An 18,691-nucleotide genomic window follows, 5' to 3' on the forward strand; every position below is an offset into this window, starting at 1 on the left:
CCTTTAACATTGAAAATGTGTTTGTTTTTATGGGCAAGATGTGACTCCTGAAATCCCAATTCTTAATCCCTCAGGTGACTGAAATCTGAAGATCATGGCTCAAAACTAGCCTAGTCAATAAAGTCCATGAGATTTTTATCTCCAATTAATCAAGAAAAATGGTAATTGTGGAACTGTGGCTCAAATGGTAGTACAGTAGTTTTGAACACAAAAACACAGGCACTGTGCCCAGGTCTTGAGTTCAAGTACCATCACTAGAATGCACACACACACACACACACACTCACCAAAATTATGGAAATTATTAATTCTAATAATTTTATTTCATCTTGGTTAGGAAAAATTATAAAACTGTTAGAAATTATTTGAAATAAATTAAAACTGCTTTTCTGAGATCAAGTAAAGGTATAAAAAACTGTGTGCTAGGAAATGTACTTGCAAGAGGGTTTGAGATCAGGAGGAAAGAGGTAGAAGAATAAACAGAGGAAATGAGTAGAATGTAGGTAAGAATGCACTGCATATGCCACAGCACTGAGAAAAATAAGGGAAAGGGCAAGTCCAATGGGGGCTGACATATCTCAAAATGCATTTTATGTATGAATCGCTTTGTTGTAATGGCAAAAATTTCAAAACATAACTTAAAAATTAACAAACATGGGCTAGGAAGGTGGCTCAGTGGTAAAGTGCTTGCCTTGCATGCATTAGGCCCTGGGTTTGATTTCTCCGCACCACATAAGCAGAAAAAGCTGGGAGTTGCACTGTGGCTGAAGTGGGAGAGTGTTCCCCTTGAACTGAAAAGCTGAGGGACAGCGTGGGGACCCAGATTTCAGGCCCCACGACCAACAAAAAACAAAACAAAAAAACTGTTAGCAAACATGAAGTTAAGTGTGGTGTGTGAAGAGTGAGATTTTTAAAAGGGATGACACTGAAGAGATATTTTGTTCATAAACAGGTTTGAGGAATGGCAACTCCTTTGTACAATGTCCTAAAGGAAAAAAAACTGTTCTTTTGGGTATAGAAAAGCTCAGAAATTGAGAGAGATTCCTAAATTTCTAAAACCCTAATCCTATATTCCACAATATCATGGTCACTTTGGCCAAAGTAAATAACTCTAAAAGCAGACATTTTGAATTTAATACATAATCACAAGTGTAAAGTACAGACTTCATTTACCATTTTGATCATGCTGAGAGTAATCTAAATGATGTCAATCGCTTCTGGTCAGTAATAAGTACTGAAGGGTTTAATCTATGGAGGAATGTATAATTTTTCATATTTGCTTACCTTTAGTGAATATAATGCTGCTCATTTGATCATTTTCACCTGTTTAACATAATCCCTCACATTGTGTTTATGATATAATTTGATGAAGTTTATCTACTTTGGTCCCAGATGTGAAAATAAAATTGTATTATTAAATTTTATTGTACTTATTATTTTTAGGCCAGTCTTGGGGCTTAGGTTAGACCTTGGGCACAGTTCTTGAGCTTTTTTGCTAAAGGCTACTGCTTGAAGTCTTGAGATAAAGTTCTATTTCCAGATTTCCCTGTCTTACTTGGCTTCAAATTATGATCCTCACATCTCTGCCACTTCTTATATAGCTAGAATTATAGTTATGAGTCACCAGTGTCTGGCAAGGAATAACTCTTTAAAGAATATCCATTCTTAGTTGAGATACATCCCATCTACCAAATTTTATATTTCCAACATTAGAGGCCATACAGAAGTCTCTATTGTCACCACTCCAGGACAACCCCAAAGATCTCAGTTGTATAAGAGGAGTACAGATTTGTCAGCAGACAACAGGTTTCTCTCTGGATGCTGAAGATCAGAGCTAATCCATGATATATATCTCATGATCTCTTCCAGAACAAGTCTGAACAGCTCAGAGTCAACCAGGCTACACTTTTAAAGGAGCCCTGGGTTCTGAAGAAGCTTCAGACAAACCCAGGTTCCACATATCCAATTTCAAGATAATGGATCTAGTGTAGAATACAATTGACTGCATTGGAACAATCCTGTTTATCTGAAGACTCCCATTTTCTGTATGAATACTACCTGATTTTAGAACACTTGAACTTCATATGTGAAAACCTCAATTTTGAAGGATACCAGCAGACAGGATCATGTCTGTGCATCTGGAACTGAGAAAAAAAAGGGGAGGGTTAGGATGCAGTAAAGCCTTTCTGGCCCTTGTATCCAAGCCTAGCAGTGACCTTCAGAGCCTGGCTGATTCTAGGAAATACTCTCAGCAGGTAAACAAGAGCATCTGGGGCAGCCTAGCCTCTCACTTCTGCTTCCATGGGAGTTTTAGGTTATGACTTGTATCACTGTTGGAGGAGTATTGTAACCTTGTTGACAGTAATAGGCAGGCTGCTGAGGGTGAGAATAAACTCTGTCCTAGATCCATTGTAACTTAACCTAAACTGAGCAGCTGATTCTAAACCGAGTGTAAAGTAGATCAGGAACTTAGGAGCTTTCCTGGTTTCTACTTATTCCAGGATAAACTACTGCTAATGCTTGAATGGTATGGCAAGAGATGGTGACTCTCCCTCTTTCATGGAAATTACAAGGAAGGACAGAGATTGGGTCATCTGGATGTCACATCTGGCACCTGACAGAAGAAACATGGAAATAAATACCCTTATTGATAAGTGTGTTGTAGGAGAACTTCCATAGAATGCCAGATTGAAATCAACACAGAGCGCTGAACAAATTTCCAGTGCTGTCTTTGTTACCTGAAAGCCAGAGCTACAGGAGCCCCCAGATCTGAGCATAGAACCTCATGTCCATGCTGTGTGCTGGAGAATAACTCCAGTATAGTGTATGATTGGGCTGTGAAGAAATCCTCAAGTAAGTGGACTGTGCTTTGGGTATATGCTAATAAGCAGAGGCTGGATAGGGCTGAGCACATTTCAGCAGTGCAGTAAAGGTCCAGTGTCCCTAAGAATTGTCAGTCTTATTTGAGTAGATCAGCTTCAAATGCAGAAAACATGATTGTCTCTGGATGCTGAAGAACAACATCTATCAAGGGTCTGTGGGTAGGATGCCATTTTGATCTCTTCCAGATCCACTGCATTCTGTCCCTGGTCACATTCCATTATGAAATGGCCTGTCTGTTACAGTATAATCCCCAAAATTGCAACCTCTGACACATTCTTCACCTCTCCCACAGGTATTACTGATAGCACAGATGGTTACTCTTTGCTCTGATACCATCATAATACTTTTGTGAAATTAGAGCAATGTAAAAGCAGAAGAGTTCTGACTTACAAGAAAGACCATTACCATTAATCCTTATACTATTAACTTTGGATAATAATTTGCCTTGCTCAATTTGTAATTCCTCTGTATCCCAAAGTTGAGAATACTATCCTTTCCCATCTGAGGCAATGTTCACAATTGTATGTATCATTGCCTGATCATTCCTGGATGCCAGAGATTACTGGCCTGGCCTCTACATACTCTTTTATTTTTGTTGTTGTTGAGTTTGTGGTAAGACTCTTCAGACCTCAGCTTCCTGTGTTGTTAGGATATTTGGAATAAGCCACTGGCCTCCAAATCGTTACCCACTGTTGATCCCATTTTCTTCAGTAGAAGGCATCCCATTTCTACCAAGTGTTCATTCATTCGCTTGAATTTACTATGATCCCAAATCAGCAAATTCTACCAGGTCCCAATCTTTTAGTGCCTAAAGAAACATGTGTCTCATTGACTGGATTTAAGGCAATGGGCCAAAGATTGAGGAGAAATTCATGTAAGGGAGTGAAAATAAGTCTCCCCATGGGGAGTTTGGGCCTACTGAAGTCCAAAGTGTATCCTCACATGGGAGCAGTGTTAATGTTGCTAAATTGATTACTAATTAAGAAGAATAAGCAACAATATTCACTGTTAGTAAGCGATCCCAGTGTGGGAATCAGACCCAGGCCAGGAGATGATGACCACAGAAACATTGCAGAGAGAAGCAGGTATGTGTGTTTGTGGATGTTGTCCACAATGTATATGTATATATATATATATGATGGTGAAGATATTCACTCATAAATGTTTTCCATTTCTATTGAAAGGAAATTGAAATTAACTGTGGTTTGGAAATGGAATTAAAGGTATTAATGTAAGCTTATGTTTCTCTCATTCCTTCTGCAGAAACATATGTATCCTTGTTCAGATAGAGAAGTTTCTACACAATTCTCCATTGCCTGGAAAATAAAATGACTTTTAAATCCCCAAAATGCACCTGTAGTGTTGGAATACCATTATTCACTAATAGGAAATATTAATAGATAGACGAATGTCTATCTCTCCATTGGAGGACCAAAAAAATGCAAGATGATGCTGATTTAACTTAAAACTAAGGACAAGCTCCAAGAAAGACATCCTAGTACAAAAAAAATGAGACAACATCTAGTGAATGCCAGAAATATTCAATTATAAGGATAAGAATGGTCTACCTTATTAAGGAAAATATGAGCAAAGGAATTAATAGTGATGTTTTAATGAGGAATAGCTTCTTCATAAGGTATGAAATGGCTTCTCCTCCAATTTTTGTTTATTATATAGGTAGAGAGTGACAGCTCAGCTGAGAATTCTGACACCATCTTCATCCTAGTTCAAAGTACAACTCACAGTTATAGGACACAGCAAAAGAGACTGCTGGGTGATACTGAGGTGCTTTCAAATCATTCAATTTGAACTTCAAATATATATTCACACTTCAGAAGAGTCTGGGTTGGAGGAATTAATTATGCACTATATCTTTCTTCTATCTAGTGACATGAACATATTTCATGCTCTGACATCATATGTATGCATATTAATAAAGTTTTGAAATTATATGTTCAAAATTACATACTCTGTTAGTAATTTACTTTTCTATGTTGATATTGCCTAATTATAATGATTTAATATAAACATATTTTGTATGTATAAACTTAACTGGAGAATACAGATCATTACAGTTTTGATTCTGAACTCTCAGTACTCATAATCAATCTTATTAAGATATGGTATTTTATCTTTTATCAGTTTAAATCCTCTTGCTTGTTGTTAACACACTTTTGCTCTCACCCTTGCTGAAATTTTTCAAAGGATCCACTGGACCATGGCTGGATGCTTAGAGCTCTGCTTACAGGATTCCCAAAAAAAGTTTCTGAATGATTCAGATGAGTGAGGACATCAAGAAAATGCCACCACACACACTCCTCTTCATCCTGCTTCTGGGGGGTTAAACAGCAGGTTTAGATGAGTGATATCATCAAGAATTAAAACTTGATTTGGGTCGTATAGAATAAAGCAATCATCTATACTAGTCTAAAGGTTGTTGCATTGGAAAACCACTTACCCATATACATTTTAATGTGACCAATGATGCAATGTGTGTCCATTCTCTATTCCTGATGGAAAGTGTCTTTGAGGAATTGATAATTATTCTATCTCTAATCTTTTTGACTGTATGTATAGGAAAGATGGTCACCAGGAACATCAAGCCAGTCTTTTAAAGAGCTCCAACCAGAAGAATGGCTTAACCTAGGACCAGAAGAAAATAGATCCTGATACTACAGTGCCCATCTGGTAGCCATTTTCTTGGATATCTGGGTCCCTGGTGGGTCCAAAAGAGAGTATTTGGGACAGATGTCACACTGACAATCACCAGTCTCCCTGTGATTCACATAACCAACTATTACTCTCCACAGTTTGGTAAACTTCCCTCTCAGCACTTCAGCCTCCACCACAAACTTCATAGAAAATAAGTCAGAGATTTTGCTGCCACAGCTGTGTCCTCTCTGCTCGGTCCTGATTTCTCCTATGGTCATTGTTTGCATCAGTGGCTGTGATCCTGCATAATCTCGGAAGAATATGTAGTGGCAAGGGAAGATGGAGAGAACAATCTATCTAGAGATTATTTGAAAATAAGCCTCACCATGAACATTATTATGTGACCTGATCCCTTCCCTATCTATTCAGAATGTTTCTCATCTTTGTAACTGTAGCATAACCAGGGAAGCTGAGACTTGAGATCCTTGGGGAGATAGGGTTAGTGCCCTGACACACTGTCTTTTCCCTGTGCCTAATGAAACAGAAATTCTCACATTCTTCTTTTTATTTTTATTGCATTTTCTTCTGATATTCCATCATGACTGTAATATAGGGTAAATACAAGCTGTCCTGCAGTTACCCCATCTTTGCTTATTACCCAAATGCTAATAGGCAAGGAGAAGAACAGTGGGCAAAATGCCCTGGCAGGTGTTCCTACTCATTTAGAAACTCAAAGGAAGCTGACATTAATATCTAGTAGGTTATTTCAAAATTATAAGTTTTATCCCCTACATGTCTCCTGTGTCCATTCACTTTATATCTTTGTGACTTTTAGTAGGTGCTCCAAGACCTTTTCATCCCTCTCCATTTGTAGAAAATGTAATAATCTAACTAATAATTTTGTTTAATGTATAGTTTTTCTGACACTAATTTTTCTTCATTATCTATACCACTAAATATTAGGTTTAAAAGTTTTACTGTAATTTTAAATAATTTGTAGGTCCACACATCGCATACATCAGTAATCTTCAACTTACACTGGTTTGCATTCCAATGGATCAATAATTGTAACTCTTTTTTTGTTTCTGCTGTCTCCAAAGCAGTATGTGCTCCGTAGCAATCTAGATTCATATTTTCAATGCTTATGTTTCCATGGGTGATTGATACATAGTACTAATATTCTACCTGATACCAATCAGGGTACCATACCACAGTTTCCAATTAAATATAAAATGATTATAAAAATAGGCCTTTTGTTACATATATTTGCCCAACAGAAGAATCATGGAAGTAGTCAGAGCAGCATGTAAGGTAGCTTAGATACCTAAAATGTTTCTGCAGGATTTTTGTAATAGATGCAATTTTTGTCATTTGTTGGGCTTGTACTCGCCTTGGGTGCTTTCCCTCAGCTGTTCAGCTCACGGCTAGCTCTCTATCACTTGAGCCACAGTGCCACTTGGCTTATCTGAGTGGTTTATTGGAGATAAGAGTCTCAAACATACTTTCCTGCTCGGGCTGGCTTTGAACCGTGATCCTCAGATCTGAGCCTCCTGTGTAGCTAACACTACAGGCCATTCAGGACATTGTAATGCAAGCCTCTGTCGCCCAGCTTGTATTATATGCATTTTTGAAAAATAGTATATCCAAACTACAATGGATTTATCTGGATGTAATGCCAGTGGTTAGCATAATTTTCACTCCATGATTGAATTTTTTAAAACCTTGTAATCAGCATTCTATAATATCTTAATAGACTCTATGTTATTTTCTGTATATGTATTTTGCGTGTGTATGAAAATAAGTAAAGAATTCCTGCTTAATTCGATGACCACCCACAGTGGACATTATTCCCAATGTTGTCTATTCTTTTTGAATTCATGGCAATTTATTTTTATAAGAGTTCATCTATGTCCTGATCTCTCAGAATTATTTAAATGATGCTTATGTCAAATCTTTAATATATTGGTAACTTGATTTCCTCCTCAAAATGGCAAATTGTGTTTTTCCATTATGTTTTTCTGCATTTTTCCTGAGGTTTATAAGTACTACTCATCTTTTAAAAAATATTTATTATATTGTGATTATAAAGGTGAATTACAGAGGGATTATAATTATATGAATCAGATGAGTACAGTGATAATGGATAATGAGATAATTTTGTACTATATCTTCTGTTACCTCACTCCCAGTCCCAACCTCATGTCTCCACCTATGAAATATATAAAGTTGTATAGTTCACATCCATCCATGTCCAGTGAGCTCCATTTCTGGCCCTATTCACCATTTTTACATTCAATTCCATACAATTCTGTATTCCCTCAACCCTCCTGAGTATGTACACTTGAATTCACCATATGTAAAGAAAACAGAATCATCAAAAATTGAAAGAATAAAGCCGGATCTTTGTTCTGTATCATTGAGTTCATATATATATATATATATATATATATATATATATATGTATATATATAAATATGAAAAGGAATGTATTCATTCTGCCCAATTGTTTCTCTCCTAATACTATACTCTTTTGGTCTCATTTTCTGTTCATATTTAGAATCCTGTATGATTTATCATATCCCAATGCTGTCTTTTCATAAACCATCTACACATAGATTTCTCTTGGGCTCTGACTTAGACCAAAACATGCTGTCCTCATTTTGACCATTCATTCCAGTAGGTGGCAGGATTTATACACAAGTATCCAGTGAAGATCATTAGGAGTAGGGCTGGCAACCTTGTAACAATAGGCTCTTGATATATTTAGCCAGTGATTTCTCCAGGCCCTTCACCTGCAGACCTCTGGAACACCAGAGTCAGCCAGTGGAAGTTCGAGACAGTAGAAATTTTTACTCTTCACAGGTAGAAAAAGCTCTCATAGGCCTCTGGCCCAAAGCAATTTTTCTGGTTAAGAGGATGGGCTCTGCCTTGCTCTCCTCACTACCTATTACAGATAACTTGTCTGACCTGATCTAGTTTTGAAATTGCTAATATTCACAAACAGAAAGGAAGAGCCTGGGTATCATCCCGTTTATTTGCAAGGGTAAAACATAATGAAGACCCAGAGAAGATTTCTTAACACTGGCAGACCAATGTGAAAGAAACAACATGATATATAAAGACCTTGTCTCAATGTCCTTTCTCTTACTGACTGATTTGGTTCTGACTACCTTCCACATGAGACTACATGTTTCTTCATTATTAGTGTTCCATGGGAGGAAGCAGATTTTTGATAAATTAATCTCCTTGCTTTTTTAAATTATTGTATGTCATTGTAAGATAGTTAAACATAGCATGTACATTGATAACATGTGGTTATAATTGCTTCCCTTGTTTTAAGTGTTTTTCTAATTTATATAGTAAAGCCAAATAAGGGAAAGTTTGCCTCAGTCTTATACCTGATCTTAAGGAGAATCCACATTTATGGGGGTAGGGGAATGGGCAAGGGGTTTGAACTCTGGGCCTAGGCGCTATCCCAGAATTCCTCATCTCAAGGCTTATGCTCTAGTACATGAGCCACAGTGCCACTTCCATTTTTCTGGTGGTTAATTGGAGATAGGATTCTCATGGACTTTCTTGCGCAGACTAGCTATGAACCATGATCCTCAGATCTCAGCCACTTGAGTAGCTAGGATTACAGGTGTGAGCCAATGGGGCCCAGTAAGAATCCACATTTCATTTTACATTAGTATGTGTGTGTTGGAATAGACTGAGAAATAAAAACAGCTTATATCTCTCTTGCTATGGCAGGGAAAATGTTCCAATCCATAAAGATATTAAACCAGTTTAAAATGTCCAGAAACTCTATTCTCTCTTCACTTCCTCCATATACCTATATAAAACATTCATTTTGCCTTTATCTTATCCCTTTCTAGAGTCATTACAGAGAATTGAGATTAGGACACACAGGAAAAGCAGGACCTCATCCCTGCAGGCACCAACAGATCTACCCATAGGACAGCAGACTGATTCTGACTTGTCCTGTTTGAATGAATCATATTACCTCGGCTAAAACAAAGACACATGGGCACCATGGACCTATGATGATTTCCTGAGATGAGTCAGCTTTGCATCTATATCCAATCTTGCCCAGCCCTGCTGATTTGCATTTGCCTAGATCACATCCTATTGCCACAATGACTTCATAATAAGCTGCTCACACCTGTTCAGCAGTCAGTCCCAGTCAGCACACAGCATGGACATGAGGACCAATGCTCAGCTCCTGGGGCTTCTGCTGCTCTGCCTCCCAGGCAAGGAAGGATAATACTTCTCTCACCCTGTGTAGTTAGTGATGCCTGTGGCTTCAGGGAAGTCCTATAATAACGTGACTAATAATGTAGATATTTGCTTTTATGTGTCCCATGCCAGTTGCCAGATGTGACATCCAGATGACCCTGTCTCCATCCTCCCTGTCTTTATCTCCAGGAGACACATTCACCATCTCCTGTAAAGGAGTCAGGATAGCAATTATTTAGCGTGGTATCAGCAGAAACCAGGGAATGCTCCAAAGCTTCTGATTTCTTATGCAACTAGTTTGGCCTCTGGGGTTCCATCCAGATTCAGTGGCAGTGGATCTGGGACAGATTATTCTCTCATCATCAGCAGCCTTCAGCCTGAAAATTTTGCCACTTATTACTGTCAACAACATATGAGTTACCCTCCCACAGAGATACAAGCCATGATTAAAAAAAAAAAAACCCTCCCAGGAAAGCAGAAGTGAGATGCTGGCCTGCCCCAGCTGCTTCTCCTAGTTCCTCTACCTGTTGACAGTACTTCTCTGATGCAGCCAGTTTCTAAAGGAAGAATTCTTTTCAATCTAGCATTCTGTTCTTCTTAGCTTCAGCAAAATACCCACGGCACTGTGTCTCTGATTTAATAGTTGAAACAAATCGTTACATATGAGGAGTGCCCATTAATTATTTTGGACATTCCACTTCACTAAATTATAAAATAGCTTATTTTCAATCAGTTTTTTCATAGAAACTAAAACAACTGCTGAAATAAAAATGACCTTTTTGAGGTTTTCTGAATTTATGTATTAAAGTATCTACAACACAATTTATGCTAGCCACTGATCTTCTGCAAGCTAATGTCTTCTTTCCACTCCAAGCACATCTGTATTAAGTGATATTTCTATTGGTTACTTCAAAAATATCCAGCTTACCGGACAAACTATTTCTTTTTTTTTGTGAACATACTGTACAGAGGGGTTACAATTATATGGGCAGGATAATGCGTACATTTCTTATCAAGCATTGTAGCCTCCTAATTTGTTTATACTTCACTTCCCTTCCCAGCCTCCCCCCACCCCAACCCATTACTCCTCCCCTCCCCCCGTGCACCAAGGTTCTAAAGCTCCTTGTTGACATGACAACTTGTACTTCTCATTGTTGCAACAGGTCCACCTGTATCCTTAAACAACTGGTCTTTCCCCATCTCCTCCACAAGTTATACTGACATCAAATATAGTTAAAGCAGGGGTTATAATGTGGGGGAGGGACATACAAAGCAACAAAGAAATAATCTTATAAATGCATTAGAAACACATGCATGAAAGAAAAAAAACATTAAAATACATATCTAAGGGTTCATTTTCCTGACATCACATTATCTAAACTTTTCTGCTTGACTCATACATATACTAGAAATTGCAAATTAGGGAAACCATGGGACCTATGTTTCTTTGGTCTTGGCTTACTTCACTTAATATAATTTTTTCAAGTTTTTCCATTTCCTAACAAATGGGGCAATGTCATTCTTTCTGATGGAGGCATAGAATTCCATTGTTTATATATACCACATTTTCTTGATCCATTCATCTACTGATGGGCAATTGGTTTGGTTCCATATCTTAGCTATGGTAAATAATGCTGCAATAAACATAGTGGTGCTGGTACCTTTAGTGTGGTCTTGTTTGTAAACATTTTGGTAAATGCCCAAAAGTGGGATTGCTGAGTCATATGTGAAGTCTTTTGAGGAACCTCCATACTGCATTCCAAAGTGGATGAACAAGTTTACATTCCCACCAACAATGAAGTTAGGTTCCCTTCTGTCCCCATCCCCTCCAGCATCTGTTGTTGTTAGAGTTCTTGATTTTTGCCATTCTAACTGGAGTGGGGTGGTGTCTGAATGTTGTTTTGATTTGCATTTCTTTTATGGCGAGAGATGTTGAGCATTTCTTCATGTGTCTATTGGCCATCCTTCTTTCTTCTTCAGAGAAATTTCTCTTTAAGTCTTTAGTCCACTTATTTATTGGGCAGTTGTTTCTTTGAGGATTAGGAAAACTATTTCTATAGTCTGTCCTTCAAACATTATAAATGTCTTAACCCCTGCCTCATTCAAGCCAGCCTAGATTTGAAGCTCCAATTCTATTGGCAAGTCCGTCCTCTTCAACTTAATTTCCATTTGTTAGAAAAGGTATCTACTACCTTTTCTCAGAAGAAACATAAAAATTCAAGAGCAAGATGATCTCAAAGACAAGGAAGAAATGAGATAATATCAGAAAATGAGCATTTAGTGTTTCAAGAAGTTCATGCAAGCTCCCAAGTGTGTGCTCAGAATTATGAATGTAAAAGTTGGAATTAAGAGGCCTCAAAATTCTCAGTTCCATTTGTTTGTAATTAATAATCGTCTCTTACAAAAAAAAAGATAAAGATGAGGTCTGACACAATGGACTTCCATTGGTATCTTCACAGAGCCAAAGACCAAGAGGGGGGACGAACCTGGACCAGTACCACATCAGCAGTGTTGAACTTGGGTTCAGAGTACTTCAGAAGTTGAGAGGACTAAACTGATACCCTCTGCCTCCTCCCCCCACCCCCATGCTTCATGGCTCAATCTAGCAGAATCAAAGGCAGGGACTCTTGTGAGGAAAAATCTCATTACAGTCCTCAATAACCTATAATAGGTTTTAGAATTTTTAAGGTACAATTCATATAAGTGTAAAGCTTATGAAATGTGGTTTATTTTCTGTCAATATTCTTTTAATCAATATGCTTTCAATGCAAATTCAGAAAGAAAGCAGACAACAAAGCCATTTTAAACTATATTGATTCTTACAAAAACAGGATGTGTATGTTTAATACATTGAGTGACAAAGTGGAGACTGTATTTATTTTGTCAATGCTTCCTGACACCTATACAAGTGTTCTACCACATGAGCCCTTCCTCATTCATTTTTATTTTTCAGACAGGTAGCATGCTTGTACCTTAACTGGGCTGGCAATGCACTTTCACATTCAGATTATGTATTCTCATAATATGGAAGAAGGAGTGTGGATCTTTTCACAAATATTCACTGAAATTTAAAATCCAGGATGGACTTGGGTTAGGAGGGGTTCAAGATTTCCCTTTCCTCCATGATCATCAACCAGGCACCACTCTGAGCCCCAGAGATTGTAAATAGATATAAGTTGAGATCTAGATAGAACAATGACTTAAAAGAGAACTTTCTACTGCAGTCTTAATTTCTTGATTAACTGTACAGTCAATAAATGTTTACAAATATCACTGGGATTGCAAAGAAACTCTAGAAGACTCTTGAGAATGTATAAGGTCATTAAGATATTAGAAAAGAATCAGGTCTTGAGATAAGTTCTTCAAACACCCAGAGGAAAGGCTGGACAAAAGTTAGACATACATTCACTGGATCTGAATCCGCAGGCCACATAGATTTCCCAGAGTTCTGATCCTTTCTTGAATACAGTACCTGCATCCTCCCTGGGAGGAGATCAGAACACAGTACCTGGGGCTTTGTCCCCCTGCCCTTAGTCTTGTTTCAACCCGATTACAAATTCCAATGGCTGAAAGTCATTGGTCTGAAAATTAACAGACCTCATTTTTGAGGTGCCAAATCTAGCAATCCCATTTAAATAATCAGAAGTTGCCATAGTGTCATCCTGAATACCTAGATTACACCAACTAATTCAGTTACTTCCCAAACATATCTGTGGCTCCCTCTCACACCTAGACTAATGCAGAAACAAAGAGATATTTAAAATTATTCACAATGCTATTCAACCTTCACAGCAGCTATCCTATTTCTCCTTTGCTACTTTAGGGTACTAGTTCTGATCTGCAGGTATAGAAAGTAGAGGTGAGCCCCTCTCATCTCCAGGCAGTAAAAGAAATTTGGGCACATGTGATAAGAAACAGATGTAAGAGGACTAATGAACAGGTACTTAATGGGATGGAGTTTAAACGTGATTTACCTTGAATTTGATCTCGAATAATAAACTGGTACTTGAACTATGGATGTATTACAGCCCTTTTGAGAACATGAGACATTAACACAGTATGGCATTTGAGAAAGTGAGACACTAAAAATCCATAATGAAGCTGAGCACTGGTAGTTTATGCCAGTAATCCTAATACTCAGCAGTCTGGGATATGAGGATCACAATTTGAAGCCAGCTGAGACAAGAAAGTCGATGAAAAAATTATTTCCAATTAACTACCTGACAATCAGAAGTGCAGTTCTAGTTCAGGGTGGTAGAGCACTTAAGCCTTGAGCAGAAAATCTCAGGGACAAGGCCCAGGCCCTCAGTTCAAACCCCACAGTGAAAAAAAAAGACATGGTCATTGTGACAAGTCACAAATAATGAAGTAACTTTGGTCTTTTCTGGTAGCAACAAGCTGTGGCTCCTGCCCTCGAGCCATCAAACCTCAGGACATGGCATACTTGAACCAGTACTATACTTGCTTTCAATAATTTTCTATCTTATGAAGTAAAGTAACATAAATAAGGAAGAACTTGACTCAGTCATATATCTACTAAAGGAGAAGCCTTTTTTTATTGTCGGGCTGGAACTCTTGGTCTAGGTGATGTCCTTCAGCTTTTCAGCTCAAGGCTATCACACTATCACATGAACCACAGCACCATTTCTGGGTTTTTGGGTGGTTTATTGGAGATTACTCTCACAGACTTTCCTGTCTCGGCTGACTTTGAACTATGATCCTCAGATCTCGGCCTCCTGAGCAGCTAGGATTATAGGTGTTAGCCTGTGATCATATTTTATCTTGTGTTTATATGTGCATTTTGGAATAGACTGAAGCACTAGTTCCTGGAAAATACAGCTGCTTATGTTTTCTGCTCTGTCAGTCACATGTTGAGATGTATAGAGAAATTAGAATAGTTTAAATTAAAACTCTATTTTGTATTATGTTCACAGGTATTTTGATATCCTGACCATGAAACACTCATTTTTTTTCTTTAATACTCTCTTTCATGTTGTTACATAGAATTGAAATTAAGACACTCAAGTAAACCAGGTACTCACCCTGAAGGCACCAACAGACATATTCATAGGACAGAGGATTGATCATGACTTGTGATGTGTAGGTAAATCACATTCTCTGTTCTAAACTAAGATACTTGGGCATCATATACTTGTGATGATTTCCTGAGATGGGCTAGTCTTGCTGCTGTTTCCATCATTTTGCATATGCCAAAATCACATCCCACTGTCACAATGACTTCATATAGGCTGTTCATACCCTGTGCAGCACTCAGTCCCAGTCAGCACACAGCATGGACATGAGGGCTCCTGCTCAGCTCCTGGGGCTCCTCCTGCTCTGGCTTCTAGGTAAGGAAGGATAACATTCCTCTATCCATTATGGCATGTGCTGACTTGGCTTCAGGGAAGTCCTGTAGTAACATGAATAACTTTGTTTATCTGCTTTTATGTTTCAAATGCAAGGTGCCAGATGTGACATCCAGATGACCCAGTCTCCCTCCTCCCTGTCTGCATCTCCAGGAGACACTGTCACCATCTCCTGCAAAGCTTGTCAGGGTATTAGCAATTATTTAAACTGGTATCAGCAGAAACCAGGGAAAGCTCCAAAGCCTCTGATCTATTACACTTCAAGGTTGGCCTCTGGAGTCCCATCCAGGTTCAGTGGCAGTGGATCTGGGACAGATTATTCTCTCACCATCAGCAGCCTTCAACCTGAAGATTTTGCCACTTATTACTGTCAGAAGTGTGATAGTACACCATACACAGTGATACAACCCATAACATAAACCTCCAAGGGAAGCAGAAGTGAGAGGCAGGGCTGCCCCAGCTGCACTTTCTGGTGCCTTTACCTATTGACAGTGCTTCTCACATGCAGCCTAGCTCTGATGACTTTTGCAAGCTTATCATTCAACTTTCTGCAAAGGCTGCTCTGTATCTCTGTCTCATTTCTCCTCTTCTGTCCCATAAGCACAGACATGGCCATGTCTCTTCTCAGATAAGGGCATCCTTTGTGATTCATATAGTAAAACACAATCTAGTCAAAATTCTCCAAGCAGGACTTGTTTTAATACAGGAAATGAGTCTAATCATTAGCTTCTGAACTCCTAGGTAAATAGAGAAGTGGAACTAGGAGTGCTAAAATCTTCTGTGAAGCTCTCCTAGGGTTTTGGGTACATAAACCTGGGATTCTACAGACTGTGGAAAAAGCCAGTGTGAGCTGCTGATGCTCTCACCTGACCCAGCAACCACTCTGGGGGATTCTCCAGGTCTCAACTCTGTGCAGATGCCGCCTTTTTATGTCAAGAAATGAACAAACCCTAATGTTGCAACTCTGCAAGAAATCAGAGAAGGAACAGGGATTTTCACTTCTACAACAAAGGTAATGACCATAATGATCGTTTGAGATAGCTCACAGCCCAGGATCCTCACTATTTCCCACATTCTCAGAAATATTCCCACTAAACGATGGCATTAGAATTCACTTAAATTTGATTCTAAATTTGGTCTCCCATCTGAAATCATAAAAATAATAAAATAAAACTTCATTAAGTCTTGGGAGTATAAAAGCTGAAATTTGTATGAAACATAACAAGTTGTTCAAGAACTTACAAAGGAACAAACAATTGAAAGAACTTCCTGAATAAAATAAGCAAGATGTAAAACAATACAACATATAAAAATAGAAAATAAATTACTTGCTTTAAGATTTTATTTCCTGCTGTGCACAGGTGACTCATACATGCAATCCTAGCTAATCAGGAAGTTGAGATCTGAAGATCAAGGTTCAAAGCCAGCCTGAGCAGGAAAAGCTATGAGACTCTTATCTACAGCTTACTAACAAAAATCCAAAAGTTGAGATGATGTCAAAGGTACAGAGTGCTAGCTTTGAGCAAAAATGAAGATCAGAGACACCATCCAGGGTATATTTGAAGATAGATAAATAAGGATTTCTGGTAAGATGGTGGAGAAGCTGGAGGCTAAATAATTTCTTGCATAGAATGCAGTTTTAGTGTTCCAGTGAACAATCCTAAGACAGAATCACATCAAGTGTACCATCACAGTACAGAGAGTTAGGCCAGAGAGGGAAAATCCAAGCAAGGAGACAGATCTGAGCACTTGCCAGCAGCCACCGCGGTGGAGGTGGCAGTGGCCAAAGCCACCATATGAGCAACAGAGTCCGGGACGAAGGAGCCAGACGCGGCTAGCAAGCAGATTCTACTTAACACCAGCAAGAACCAACAAGGAGCAGACATCTTCATCCTGCAGTTTGCAGACCAGAGATGACCCAGGAACCAAGTTTCAACTTGAGTAGAAGCCAGATTCCCCCACTCCTTCTTAGGAAGCAGAGGAAGGAAGGCCACCTCCTCCCCCCCCCATGCACTACCAGAGATCTCCACTTTTGAAGGCCCGGCTGAGCTATTAGCTCCAACTCAGGCCTTGGAAGAAAACTAAAGTCATTTGGCAGGTCACAAGAACCAAACTGACCTGCCAGACTCAGCTCCACCCAGGAAAAAGTCACCCAGCTCCGGCTACTAGCCACAGGAGTGGCTTTCTTCACTGGATTAACAGAGCCAGGGGATGCTCCTCCCTTTAGCAGCCTTGACAATCAATTGAAATTCAGTAAAAAGACACCCTGAGAATGGCTCGAGGCTGGGCTCTGTGAGTCTCTCACAATCTAGCACAGGGAAAAGCTACTGTTTGCTGAAAGGCCTCAAGTCTACCTAGAACCTAGCCTCATCACAGCATCTCCAGACTTGAGGAAACAACCATCTCCCTTTTTTGAGATACTCAAAGAAGATCTCTCTCCCATTGAACTAGCCTGGGAGAAGGATCAAAAAATCCTGGGTAAAACAGAGCATATTTCTGCCTGCTCAAACAAACTGACTTAAGAAACCAACCAAGCCACAGGAAAATAAAAAAACACAAGCATACCAGAGATTCCAACAAGAGGCTGGTTACAGACATAAGGGAGATACAGGATCTTCCCACCCCTACCAAAAAATTCAAAGAAATTTTTTTGTACCTTTTATAAAAAAATTGTTTTCTGTCTCAAAAACTTTTTTTTAATTTTTAATTTTTAAAAATATTTGTTTTCTAGTAACTTTTTTTCTTTCTTCTTCTTATAATTTTTATTTTAGGGTATATGTGTGTGTGCATTTTTCTTTTTTTTCTTGTTAAAATTTTTTTGTTTAGCTCTACTGAACTGCTGATCTTTTTTCTTTCTTTCTCATTCTATTCACCTTTTCTTCTCTTTCGTTCTTCTTTGTGTGACTTAATTGCTGTTTTGCACATCCTCAGATATACCCATAGTCGATTATTAGACCTTATCCTCCAATGTGTAAACACTTAATCCAGAAAAATTTTCTCAATTCAAAACCTATTAGACTTAAATTCTTTAATAGCAGTAATACCTCTTTATATCTATATAATATTTTATGCATTTTTATTTTTTAATTTTCCACATATCATTTATATTCCTCCCCTTCACTTATTATATACATGATCTTCTCTGAATATTTCGTTTTCAATTTTGCATAATTTTTAACCATTGCACTTTGTAATTTTTTCTTTTCTATTTTTCTTGTCTCTTTTTTATCTCTTTCTCTTTCTTCTTTTTTTCTCTTTCTACTTTCAACCTATTCAACCTATTTCCCGCTTTGAGATTAGGACTTAACCCTCCCTGAGCTTTCCAATATCTATTCCAATATCTATTCCTATTTTTACCCACATCTCTCCCTAAACATAATAATTTCTGGTTTGCCAAATTCTTTGCAGTTTGTAGCCCATTAATATATAGTTGTTTGATGTTGAATAGATATATCTGTTGAACTAGATTCTATCTGCAGATTTTTGACTGTGCAACTACAGACTTTGGTTGATGCTTGCCTTAAGATAGTGTTCTAGCACAAGACTGTTGTTAC

At 38.3% G+C, this 18,691-nt stretch overlaps 1 pseudogene and 1 gene segment (V, D, J or C); both read left to right on the plus strand.

Annotated features, from left to right (window-relative positions):
• The window catches only part of LOC106000757, a 19,245-nt pseudogene extending 9,698 nt beyond the window's left edge, over nt 1-9,547 (plus strand).
• Nucleotides 9,548-9,700: 153 nt separating this feature from the next.
• LOC106000758 lies at nt 9,701-15,556 on the plus strand. The segment is given in 2 exon segments: nt 9,701-9,785; nt 15,234-15,556. Coding segments are annotated over 2 exon segments (378 nt in total).
• Nucleotides 15,557-18,691: the final 3,135 nt, after the last annotated feature.

This window comes from Dipodomys ordii, unplaced genomic scaffold (assembly GCF_000151885.1).
Source record: "Dipodomys ordii isolate 6190 unplaced genomic scaffold, Dord_2.0 Scaffold237, whole genome shotgun sequence".
Taxonomy (NCBI): domain Eukaryota; kingdom Metazoa; phylum Chordata; class Mammalia; order Rodentia; family Heteromyidae; genus Dipodomys; species Dipodomys ordii.